Genomic DNA, 13,613 nt, shown 5'->3' with positions numbered 1-13,613 from the left:
TCTCCACTTTTGCTACACCGGATACCTTTCTGCAATACACGCCTTTTGGATTGCGTAATGCCCATGCTACCTTCCAAAGGCTTATGACTATTATTTTGAAAGGTGTATTAAATTGTGAAATTTATCTCGATGACCTTGTTGTATATTCAGATACATGGCAACAGCATTTGAGGAAACTGGAGACTGTATTCTCTAGGTTGCGAGGTGCTTCGTTAGTCTTAAAGTGTGAATTTGGGAAAACCGTGATTAGCTACCTTGGAAAAATGGTGGGTCATGGACAGGTGCGTCCCTTGGATGCTAAGGTACAAGCCATCAAAAGTGTTCCGGTTCCTAGGACAAAACGGGACCTACGTCGGGGATGACTTTTGGGGATGGCTGGCTACTACCGTTGCTTCTGTAAAAACCTTTCAGATGTTGTCTTAACGTCGACTCCTACAGGAGGATTCAGCTGGTATTGACCACCCTGTTTGTTATTTTTCAAGAAGTTTGTAAAACATCACTTAGCTTATAGTACCATTGAGAAAGAAACCCCTGTACTGCTTTTTGCTCTGCAACACTTTGAAGTTTATCTTGATGGTAGTTCAGATCTAATCACTGTTTATACTGATCCTAATCCTTTGGTGTTTTTGAACCAGATGTGTAACTCTAACCACGACTCATGCGATGGTCAATATAATACAGGGATTTCCTCTCAAGATAGTTCATAAAAAAGGTTTAGAGAATGTGATTGCTGACAACTAGTTGAGAATTTAAGGTATGCTGGAGTCTGTTTTTTTTTTCCCCTACAGGTCTCACACATAATGGGGGGGGGGTTACACTCCTGGAGTGCTGCAGTGTGCTCCTGGTCAAGTTCGGGATTTGTGGCTGTCTGTGCACCTTGTTGCTGGTCCCGCCCATCGTTGAGTGATTGCTGTGATTGCTGTGGCTTATATAAGGACCCTGCTGCTGGAAAACGACGGTGGCTTGCCCAAGCTCATTCTTGAATTGGTGCACTGCTGTATGATTTGTGAGTTTGTAATCTTTGCTGTGCTTACCTTGTCTTGTGATACCCCTAGTTAGCTTGTGTTTGCGTATGTGTAGATCTGTATGTGAGCATTCCCTGTGTATTGTGATCCCTGTGATAGATGAAAGGTTTTTGTGTATGTTTATATGTATAATTGCTGATTGTAGGGAGTGGTGCCAGTTTGTTTGGGTTCGGGGTTATTGTCTGTTTATTGTCAGGGAGTTAGTGTAGGATTGTATTTTATTTTTGTCCTGTAAAGTGTAGTTAGTTGTGGTGCTTCTTTTGGTAGTGTGGGTTTTGTTTGTTGTGTTGGCAATTAGCCACTCCTATATATATTAGTGTGTGTGTGTGTTCACCATTGAAATACACAAAAGGAAGTAGTGGCGAAACAAGCAGGCCTTGTGATAGTGGATAAGATGCAGAAAACAGAAGTGCTAATAGATGTGACGGTGCCAAGTGATGGAAACATCTAAAGAAGGAAAATGAGGAGTGAGAAAATACCAGTGACTGAAAAAAGAAACAGATTGTGGAGGGTTAACACCAAGAATGTCCCAGTGTAACTTTATTTATCCTTTTTTAATCAATCTTAACTTTATTTTTGATAGTCCATTTAAATTTGAGGAACAACTTAGCACTGTTGTCAATTGCTCAACATCCAGCCTTTGCAATACTCCTTTGCAATACAGGAACCTGCTTGTCCAAACGCGTCTGTTGCACCATCCATATGTTGAAATATTGTCTCCTTGGTATGTAAGTCATTACAGCCACAGGCCCATCTCCATGGAGATGTAAAGTGTAAAGTATGACAAGACAGGTAACCTAGTAAGGGATGGAATGTGGCCCTTTCATAGTGTTTAGATTCCTTTTTTGTTCTGTGTTTGTATTTATGTGAAATAGAATTAGAAACATTTCCAAAATGAAGGACACCACACTACAAATATAATAGCAGAGCGATACCTGGTGCAGGTGATAAACCCAAAGTAAACAGCTTGCTTATTTAAAAACAGAACAGATCACAAAGATCTTCCACAGTGGGCAGGGATGTTCTCTAAACTTCCAGAGATTGAATGTTTGATTCATGGGCTTCCTAACAGAGAAACTAACACATTTTCTTACATCCATGTTAATACTATAAAACCCCCCAATTCTTTGACCTTGATATTGCAGAACACTGCATAATACTTAAATGTGAAAATTATTTCATTGGAATCAGTTTATTACTCTATTAGCTATGTCATAAATTTTATTCTTTGACTGTTTACATTTATCTGACTCTTTTATCCAAAGCAACTTACAATTATATAAGAATACAACTTAACAATTGAGGGTCTTGCTCAGGGGCCCAACAGTGGTGGAGCTTGAACCAGCAACCTTCCGATTACAAGTCAAGTACCATAACCGCTGAGCTACCATTACCCACTGTTGTTGTTACTCAATCTAAATAACTCTTACAGTTTCGCTTATATTTATAGTTTTTTGGTCAGTTCTCATTGCCACTGAATACGTCTTTTATCACAAAGGTGTCTTGTCATGTTTTATCATCTAACAATTAATTATGTGAACACAGAAACTTGTGGCAAGTTGAACTAAAGGACTCTTTGACTAACTTGATCAACACACTGTTTAAGTTTAAATTAAAAATAATAAAACCCTCTAAAATGAAACAAAAAGAAACATCTATATTTTCCAATGCCCAGCAGTATGTTTGACCTTTGACCCAGGAGATCTTGTAGTAACCAATGCAAAGCCATGAAAACACACACAGTGTGATCACTTTGTCAGGCTGCCCTACCCAACAGCTGCACCAAACAGGCTGACAACCGTATTACAGTCAGCATTTCATACACAAAATTCCAACAACCTTGAGATTTCTTTTTGTACTTTGACTTCTCCCTACAATTTCCTTTCAGTGCTTAGGAGAAAAGTGTAAGCAACACAATGCTGCTGTTTCAGTCTTCAGTTTCTGATTAAAATATAGTTGACAATCAGATTCTATTTACTTAAAACACAAAGAGGACACGACCAGACTGCCGTTTGTTTCTCTGATGGGCTGATGAGTGGTACAGACTGACACGATTGTCCTCAAATTATATCCTTGCATGTCTCTCTCTAGTCCTCAGAGGGTGGAGTTAAGACACAAGCCAGATGCAGGAAAGGAAGAACCAGGAGACACAATGACAGAAAAGAGTAAAAGCCCTCCATGTATTAAATGACCAAATGTAGAACAGTGTAGCAATCACAGATGGAATATGCATCAAATACCATATGTGCAATGGTAGAATACATTATATGATTTCACTGGATATTCTGAGAGACCGAATGTCCATTCATACATACAATATGTTTTACTATTGTAGTTGCCTTCCTTAGATATAATTGTTGATATATAGGGTATTAAAATAATGTGTGGAATTCGAGATTCGGGATAAACTGACTGTCCCACTAAATCTCTATACACTAAATAAATGTGGGTACATATAAACTAAAGGCTGATTAATTCAGGGAGTACTCTAATGAACTGACAGAACACATTTTATTGCAATTTGGCCAAGCTGTTACTGCCATGTTAGTGCAGTCTTGTAGGGCAAAGGGCTGAGTGAGGTTAACCAAACACTAAATCTATGCAGGTCATCACAGGTTACTCACATGGAGCCGAAAGTTCACAACACACACACACACAAAGTGAGTGAGAGCATTTCAGCTGTGGGATGAGCCATGTCATCGCTGGCTGTGCTCCTGAAACAAGTACCGGCCTGGATCCTCTGTGGTGGAGTTTTTGTACCTGTGACTCTTCTTTTTCTGCTGGTGATTGCTCACCTGAGATGGAAACTCCAGGAAGGCACCAAACGCAACACATCAACACTTATTCTAACGTGATTGTGTGTGTATAGTAGGAGTAAGGTTGTACATTTACCAAACTACTATCAGAGGAAAATGGCTTTAGTAATGACTAGCACAGCCTTGGCTAGGTTCCACCCAAGTGATTCAAACTGAATACAAGCTGTTTAATAGTCACCACTTGTCATATTGTAGGTTTGAATGTCCACAAATTAAAGATCTCGGTCTGCTTCAACAGTCTTTAACTATGTTCTACTGAGAGAGAGAGAGAGAGAGAGAGAGAGAGAGAGAGAGATGTAATGTATAGAAATTGTGTGTCCATGTCCATTTTTGTCTTAGTGGAGGTGGAGATGTCTGTACTTCAAGACCCACGTGAGGCAGCACACCAGCTGTTCTGCAGGCCCAGACACAGACCAGTGGAGAGGAAGCACCCCTGCCCCACTCACACACCCACGCAGAGGCCCAGACACAGACCAGTGGAGAGGAAGCACCCCTGCACCACTCACACACCCACGCAGAGGCCCAGACACAGACCAGTGGAGAGGAAGCACCCCTGTGCCACTCACACACCCACGCAGAGGCCCAGACACAGACCAGTGGAGAGGAAGCACCCCTGCACCACTCACACACCCCTGCCTCACTCACACACCCACGCAGAGGCCCAGACACAGACCAGTGTAGAGGAAGCACCCCTGCACCACTCACACGCCCACGCAGAGGCCCAGACACAGACCAGTGGAGAGGAAGCACCCCTGCACCACTCACACACCCCTGCCTCACTCACACACCCACGCAGAGGTCCAGACACAGACCAGTGTAGAGGAAGCACCCCTGCTCCACTCACACGCCCACGCAGAGTTCTGGATCTGAGACGTGAGAGCAGCCTGCATTCCTGAGAATGGGAAGTTCTGGATCTGGATCGCCCCACAAATGAGTGACTGCATTGCACTTATTACATTATACCTACTTCAGTGTAAGTTACTTTTGGGTATGAAATACTATGAAGCCTATTTTGGTGTTTTAATGTTTGGTAGGCCATCCAAGGCTGATCTAAGCTTTCTAAGAGTTTATGAACAGATAGCAGTCAGAAGAGGATAGATTTAGTGTGTTTGTTTCCTCCCCCTTTGAATCTTGTTGCCTCTCAAGGTTTCTTCCTCCTGCTCTAGGGAGTTTTTAATTGTCACTGTCACCCTTGGTTTGCTGACTGGGGGTTTGGACTTGGACATTTGTAAAGCTGCTTTGTGACATCTGTTGTAAAAAGTGCTATATAAATAAATTTGATTTGATAGTTAAGTGCAGGAAGTGAAAAACATGATTTGACTGATGTGTTGTAATTCTTACTCAAAGTAACTCACAAACAAGGTAAAGTGTTCCACAGGTCTATATAATATGCACGAGAGAGAGAGCATGTGAAGCTAGGTGAAGTTAGCGCTCAGCGCCGAGCACCTCTGAGACTGCTGCAAGTGCGCTCTCTGGTGGAGCAGCAGCAGAACTGCAGGGATTCCCCAGACCAGAGAAACAGGCTTTACTCAAAAACAGACGTGAGGTCCTTTTCTAAACTCTACAGGGTTATACAGTGGAAAAAGAAGGAGGAGTGGAGCAGTGGAGAAGAGCTGGGGGGGAGGGAGGGAGAGAGAGAGAGAGAGAGAGAGACAGACAGACACACACAGAGACAGACACACACACAGACACAGAACACAACACACAAAGAGAGTGTGTGAAAGATGTGTGTGAATGAGAGAGAGGTAGGTGTACTTCCATCAGATAGAGCAAAGACCAAACTAAAAGACAAAGGTAAAGGATATTCAGACAAAGAGACTGTGTCTCTAACAGCCACTAGTGTAATGCTGATGTCCATGTGCAGTGAAAGCATACAGCTGTGAAGAAGTCCCAGTATGAGCCAGACACTAGGTTAGATTAGCAGGTCCCTCAAACATGCACGCGTTGTTTGAATATTCTGAATCTTCTGTAGCGCTGCACAGCTGAGAACACAGAGCACCACGCACTGTCCAGACGGCTTTCACTGTCTCTGTGATGAGGTCTCCTGTCTCATGTAGGACTCCACTGATCTTTTCAACCAGAATGACTCCGGATGGTGACTCTGTAATTCTTGTTAACGTTAACCTGCAATAAAGGATTGACCAGCAGTTCTCTTCTATTAATTCTGAAGTCTGCATCATCATTTTCTATTTGAATGATTAATTTTAAAACTAGCTGACTGGGGATTTAGGAACGACATTTATCGGTGGCCCGTACTACGGGAACTTTGTCTGTGGACCCACACTGTTATCAGCACAAACTGACAGATCACCTAAAAACTGCATTGTTCTGTGTGTGATGGCTGAAATTGACAGAAGCGCACGTTTTGAAGGTAAGATGATGCCTTTTAAAAGTTCTGCATAGTTGGAAATTTCAGACTTTTGTTCAGCGAGTTTTGTAGTGGTTGGGTCTCGGGATCATAGAAAGTGCGGACTGAGTGTTGGTGAATGAGAATAGATTGTTAACGTTATAAAAACAATTAAAAGGAGTAACAGTGCACAAAAATGAAAGTGAGACCTTATGCAAACTTAAATGATTGTGTGTGAAAAAAATCTGTATGACAAATAACTATGAAAAAGCCATCCTATAAAAATTTTAAAAAGTAATAGCAAACACCAGCTTGATAAAAAACATACAACTATGAGATGAACAACTGCTCAGAGAGAGATACATACAAAAGAGCTCAGAGTAAAAAGGCAAAAGCACACAAAGAGATAAATGTTAAATGTAGTTGATTGGGTTTGTCTAAAGTGTTCACCTAAGTGTTTGTCGTTTTGTTTCTCTAAAGTGAAGTTAAAAGCGAATTAGGTCATCTAAACGGCTTAGAATTCTTGGTTTTGAAGAACATATGAAAAATACTTATGCATAGTAATTTATTGATTGAAACACTGGGAACTCAAACTCATATCAGACTTTGGCTATTGAGCGAGTGACATACCTTAAATAACGCGGAAAACCGCTTTTCTTCACTTGAGGAAAAAGAAAAGCTATTGCTACCAATGTTTAACTTGTTGTTATCTAGCCATTTATCATTAAGGGCAATATTAGGTTTGGAACTTTTGCCATGGGGGCAGGTGAACCGCTGCCAACTCCAGCAAACAGGTGATGAGCAAACAAATCCAACAAGGAGCAGAAAAAAGAGTTGACCTTTAATGACCTTATAAAATGCAAAAACATTTTGTGAGGCTGTGAGGCCGTAACAAGGAAAAAGAAGGAGAAATGGCTAATGTAATGGAAGTTGTGAAAAAGTGAGCAGCAGCAAAACAAACAGAAGCACAAATGGAAGGGGTTTTCAGTGTATTTTACAGAGCTTATCATTCATAAACAAACAATCATACTGGTGCAACTGTCTTCAGGAGTGATGCAAGCCAAAATAGCAAACAAAACCCAGACTAATTAAATAAAACTACACACTAACTAATCATAACAACACAACTCCCTAACTCCCTAACACAAAAACAGAGAAAAAACAAACGCCCAACAAAAATAGCAGTAACTCCCTACCACCAGTGTCCAACACCAAAATACCAAACAAATGATATTTACACAATCTATATATATGTATATATACACAACTACCGAAGCAGGAAGGGCGAAGCCAAAGACGAAGTCCAAAAATGGGGAAACACTTACTCACTCACTCATTCATTCATTCATTCATTCATTCTCTCTCTCTCTCTCTCTCTCTCTCTCTCTCTCCTGGGAGGGGGCTTTGAACAGCCAACATAGTTGGCTGGGAAAGCCGGCAAGGAAAGGGGCGGAGTCTCAATCAGGGTGGAAATCCTGGCAGTGGATCTGGAGCACACACACACACATCCATCTTTCCGTAACAAATATGTGACAGGAATTATGTAGAATCCATTCTAAATCCACTCTTATTCGTTATATACGTCTAAACAGTGGTTTGAATGTTTTTTATATCTTTTTTATAGATTTGGTCAGCTTTTGGTGGTTTCTGTTATAAAGTCGCTAAAATATTCACAATACAGTGAAAAGATGCCTACCTGTTCTGGGAGATCAATCCATCATCCCTCAGACGTGGTGTGGCAGAAAGAGTCTGACAGTTTTATGGAACAGCTAAGAAAAATTAAAGTTTTGGACCAGACTTCAGCAACCATCCAACACTAATATACTAAATGCTACTTTGCATTTCCCCTGTGAGGCTGTCAAATCAAATAAACTGTTAATTGGTGGTGAACATGATCAATCAAGACATTAAAGTTTAACTTGGACACATGAAAATGACTAATGGTCAAAATAACAAAACAGTTACAGAAATTTCAGACCACAAATAATGCAAAGAAAACAAGCTCATAATCATTTATAAACAACACAGTACTAATATTTCAACTTAGGATGAGTCAACAAATCATTATTTGGTGGAATAACCCTGATTTTTAATCACAGCTTTCATGTGTCTTGGCATGCTTTCCACTAGTCTTTCACATTGCTGTTGGGTAACACTATGCTACTCCTGGCACAGAAATTCCAGGAGCTCGGTTTTGTTTGATGGCTTGTGATCATCCTTCTTCCTCTTGATCACATTCCAGAGGTTTTCATTGGGGTTCAGGTCTGGAGATTGGGCTGGCCGTGATAGGATCTTGATTTGGTGGTCCCTCATCCACACTTTGATTGGCCTGGCTGTGTGACATGGAGCATTGTCCTGTTGAAAAAAACAACCATTAGAGTTGGGGAACATTGTCAGAGCAGAAGGAAGCAAGTTTTCTTCCTGCACAGTTTTGTAAGTTGCTTGATTCATGCGTCCTTCACAAAGACAAAGCTGCCCGATTCCAGCCTGGCTGAAACACCTCCTGATCATCACCAATCCTGCACCAAATTTCACAGTGGGTGTGAGATACTCTGGCTTGTAGGCCTCTCCAGGTCTCCGTCTAACCATTACACGACCAGGTGGTGGATAAAGCTTAAAATTGCCCTCATCGGAGAAGATGACCTTACTCCAGTCCTCTACGGTCCAGTCATAATGGTCTTTTACTAACTTCAGTCTGGTTCTTCTTTGCTTCTCATTGATGAAGGGCTTTTTTCTAGCTTTGCACAACTTCAGCCCTGCCTCCAGAAACCTGTTTCGCACCGTCCTCGCTGTGCAATTCACCCCAGCTGTTGCATGCCATTTTTTGTAGGTCACTTGACATCATTAAGTGACATTTGAATGAGGTGGCGATCATCACAGTCGGTAGATAGTCGAGGCTGCAAGTGCGGGTTAGGAAAGTGTTCTATTCGGCGCGAACAGACACAGGAAAAGAGCAGCGGTGCAGCAGTTAGTGATTCGGGTGTTTTCTTTTTAACGTGACCCGATCCCGGGGCTGGTATGGAGTCATGTTTGTTTAAGGTGCTGATGTATTTGTTTTATAGGCAACTTGGGAGCGGGTGAACACAATTTTGGTAAACATGGAGTATGATGTAATGTGTTTTAATGTTTGTTGATTTTGTGCTTACTTTGTCGTGATGTGGGATAATCTGTTGTGTATTTTGTGTGCAGGGAGCTGAGTCACGTTTTTGTTCCCACTATGAGTATTTCCTGATTCTGAGTTTTTCAGTAATGTAAGTTTTTATTGGGTCTGGTGTGGAAATATTTATCAGGAATTGTACTGATGAAGTGATTCATGTACGTGTGATGGTGACCACGTTAAAAGTCATTGAAGCCATTTGTGCTTAAACTCAGAACCAGATTTTCCACTCATTGTGTGTTTTAGTGCTATGTTTTTTAAATTGTATTAAACTTGTCTGACCTGGTACTGGTGGTGTTGCTTTTTTTTTTTTTTAAAAAAAAGGTGATACCTGTTGCACATACACAGATGGAATTTGCATAAAATACTGTGTAATGGTGGAACGTTCCCAAAAAGGCAACTTCTGTTCTTAAAGACTCAAGGTAATCTTTCACTGATATGGGTATTTTCTGTTATTTTCATGTTATGTGGCTTCATGTGACCTGTCGTACTACAGTTGTCATAGCAACACCAGGTCTGTTTACAACACTACTACATTAGTTGGAGCACTTGGAGCTTTTGCATCTATATGCTCCTGGATCTCCTCCCACATGATCTACTGCCACCTCATGATTTACACAAGCGCTGGCCACAAAGATTTGGAAGTAGGTGGCTCTGAATAACAGATTCAATCAGTTGCTGTAATGGCCAGTTTCACATGGCAGTAAAGTTCATTATGGGAAATTAAAAGAGGAGAAAGATTTTTTTTTCAGCCTTGAATGATTTGAGGCTTAGATGAGAAAGATACGCTATTCTAATCAGGTACACATACATTGTAAATTGTGTATGACTGACTACAGTTTCATATAGTTCTGATTAAAAAAGGAATGACTGATTGTACCTAAATACAGAAAATCAATATTATCTATAAAAATTACCAAAATATGACCACCAATTAACAGAGAATTTGATTTGACAGCCTCAGAGGGGAAATGCACAGTAGTATTTAATGCTTTAGTTTTGGATGGCTGCTGGAGTCTGGTTCAAGACTTTCATTTCCTGTAGCTGTCCCATCACACTGTTATACTCTTCCTGCCACACGGCTTCTGAGAGAGACGATGGATCAATCTCCAGGAACGCATAGGCATCCTTGGACTGTATTTTGAATATTTCAGCAGCTTTACCACAGGAACCACCAAAATTTGACCAAATCTGTAAAAGAGATACAAAAAGCATTTGGACAACTGTTCTGACTTACATAATGAACAATAGATTCCAAATTATACTTATCAAGCATTACTCTAATGTGCAGTGTTTTTGAATTTTAAAAAATGTCATTGTATATTGTAATTTTACTTTACTGTAACTGTTTCATATATCAGTTACCTCTGAAGCCTTTTGGATTGAATCCACAAATTCTTCTTTAAGTTCAGGTTCATCAACAAGATCTTCATTAACAAACGTCTTTTTCTGCATGACACCCAACATACTGTGCACCTTTTCCCAGAAGTTTTTGATCTGAATCAGAATGTTCTGGATTTTAGTCAGATATCGCTGGACCTCGTTCAGGTGGACAGGGCTGGGTATAGAGCCTGGTACACACAAACAGAAACACAGACTGCTTATTTAAACCAACAATGAGTACAGGACAGCAAAAGTGTGCAGTGTTTTGCTATGGAAGTGTTTTCAGAGCTCTGTGTACTTTTGTATTCTTAAAAATAGATTGTTTACAGTCTCATTTACTAATGTACATATGTGGAGATGAATTGGTCCAGTAACACTACACACAGAACCAATGAGCTTATTCAAAAAACTGTTAAAAGACAGACAAGCATACATAAACAAAAACAGTCATTCAGTAGACATCACCAATCATCACTCACCCTTGTCGATTTTTACTTTGGCCAGTTTCATCTGTAAGTCAATCTGCTGGACCTCAATGCTCCACTGTTGGTTCATCAGAGCCGTCTTTTGAGAGGTGAGCTGATTCAGCTGGTTTTCAAGAGCTTTGATTTTTGCAGCAGCAGCGGGGGATGTTGTGGCATCGTAAATGGACTTGACGATTGGCCCAATGAACGGCACAATCGCAGCGAAGATTCCGAGCCTTGAGCTTTTGCTTGTCACGTCCCTTACATAACTCTCAAGTTCCCGGTTTTTGGTATCTATCTTCCTTTTGGTGTCTTCAAGCTCGTTCCTAACTCCGGCAAGCTTTTCTTCAAGGGTCTTTATAGCTCCCTCCATTTCCTGAACTTCCTTGGAAAGCTGCTCAGACTTGGCCTCAGTGTTTGCCTTTTCAGTGATGATGTCACTGGTAGTTGTAGCCACGTCTCCGTTGTGCTGAACATAGCTAAATATTAAAAGTGTGAAAATAGTCAACATTCATTTACTTTGTGTGTCTGTAGTTTGAGAAGATTCCAGCTATTTGTTATCAATCTATGTCACTGTGTCATTAAAGCTGCACTAGGTAACATTTGTTTGTTAAAATTGAAAGAAGTCACATTACTAAGCCAAGAGGAAAAACCTTTTGCTAAAATATAGTGTCTTTCTGCAAGTCACCCTATAAAGCATGAAATATTCATTCAGATTCAGAACTGTTGGATCAGATTTGGCAAGAGTTTTCTGAACCACATCAGATGTCTTTATGAATTAACATCACATGCAAAGGATAAAAAACAAGGTCCAGCTCGATTGGCTGGTTCACTGAGTAATATTACAAGGGGCGTGGCTCACAGTTCTGATATACCTGTGCATGTGTACAGTGCTGAAAGTCAGTGAATTGAAGGATAGAGATACTGCCTCATATGGAGGCATCAGAACGGCAACCCCAGTCATCCTCTGCAGCATTACCCGCATGTGACTCCTACACATTGTGTTGACTTTTCAGGGGTGGCAACAGCCTGCAGGGGTTCAGGAATGTTGGTTTATTTTTGATTGCCGAACAGGTACATTATGTTGGTGGTTTGCTAGCTATCAAGCAAACAAGCAATTTGTTATTGATTAGGAATTTAATGTTATCTTGTGTATTGTACAAGGTAAATGTTAAGCTGTTTTAGCTATGTAGCCAATGTTAGCTGGCAAATTCGCTAATATTATTATATAATCACTTTGCTGACAGTGTCTTTTTTGTTTCAGAGTTTGTCCTCTTATGTCTGAACAAGGAAAGCCTTTAATCTCTCAGATTATCTCCAGTGCTACCATCTCTCTCCTTTCATGTATGCAACTATAGCTTTAAATTAAACTTGTCTAACATTATGCCTGTGCTACCAGGCTGTAGCATATCTGTTGGATGATTACAAGAGTAAGTTAGATAATGCACTTACATCCTGAGAGAGCATTCCAGAGAGATCTGATCAAATTCTCTGTGAACACTCCTTCAACATGAATGCACTCGCAATCATCAGATAAATTCACTTGGGGAAATGGAAGGCAGCACAACCCACTTTACAATATGTTCATGATTCATGCGGTTGCATACTTCCACCAGAGTGGTCGCCAATTCTAAAAATCTACATAGTGCAGCTTTAAAGTACAACATATCAATCTTCACATCAGCACAGGCGTCACAGACACCAGAATAAAACTGAAATTGAAGAACTCTAAAAGCTAATAATTATTTAACTTTCAAACTATTAATCTGACATGCATTTCTCTACTAACAGAACAGCACTGCTTCACACCATTTCTATACATCATGGTGATCTAGGCTGCAAAAAATACATGTTGTTACCTTTGCACCATCTTGTCCGCATCTGCAATAAGTTCATCAATCCAGGTTCTTGCTTTTTCCAGGTACCTTACCGCCAGTGTTGGTTTGTTTTTTTCAATAGCATGTATCAGCATTGGAAACAGTGATGAAACCAGGGTCTGACTGGTGCCCATACTCTGTGGTGGAAGGAACAACATAAGATATGCAGAATGTAATTTAACATTTACCTCCCACCTTATATGACCTTTGCTGCTGCTGTTCCTCCATGTGATGGACATATTGGCTACAACACAGTTACTGAGCTCATTAAGGATTCAGAGATTTTTATGGTGATGTAATTACAAACATCTCACTTCCTGACTTCCATATTGGTTCTGTGGTACTTGAGCAGGTCTGATTACTGAAGATCATCACGGTTTCTGTTCTAGAGCGTCAGTTACTGAGGCAGTAGAGTAGCAGCTTGTATTATGACTCTCTTGTAAAACATTTTAACTGTTTAACTGTTTACTGGTGTACTGTGAAGCACTGAGGTGCATAGTTTATTAAAGTGGTGAAATAATTTGATCATACTGATTGGTTAAAC

The 13,613-nt window shown here is 40.5% G+C and overlaps 1 protein-coding gene across 1 annotated transcript; it reads right to left on the bottom strand.

The window, feature by feature from the left end:
- Positions 1-10,338: 10,338 nt before the first annotated feature.
- On the bottom strand, positions 10,339-13,062 carry LOC118241872 (uncharacterized). The gene is made up of 4 exons (XM_035529238.2): positions 13,052-13,062; positions 11,208-11,671; positions 10,711-10,916; positions 10,339-10,536 (listed from the first exon to the last, which is right to left on the bottom strand). Exons 1-4 carry the CDS (start codon positions 13,060-13,062, stop codon positions 10,339-10,341), a joined length of 879 nt encoding a protein of 292 aa, XP_035385131.2.
- Between the last annotated feature and the right edge of the window lie 551 nt (positions 13,063-13,613).

The sequence above is a fragment of the Electrophorus electricus genome, chromosome 2, assembly GCF_041902795.1.
Source record: "Electrophorus electricus isolate QZ-2024a chromosome 2, ASM4190279v1, whole genome shotgun sequence".
Taxonomy (NCBI): domain Eukaryota; kingdom Metazoa; phylum Chordata; class Actinopteri; order Gymnotiformes; family Gymnotidae; genus Electrophorus; species Electrophorus electricus.
The sequence above is the reverse complement of the archived record's forward strand: the minus strand, read 5'-3'. Positions and strand labels throughout refer to the sequence as shown.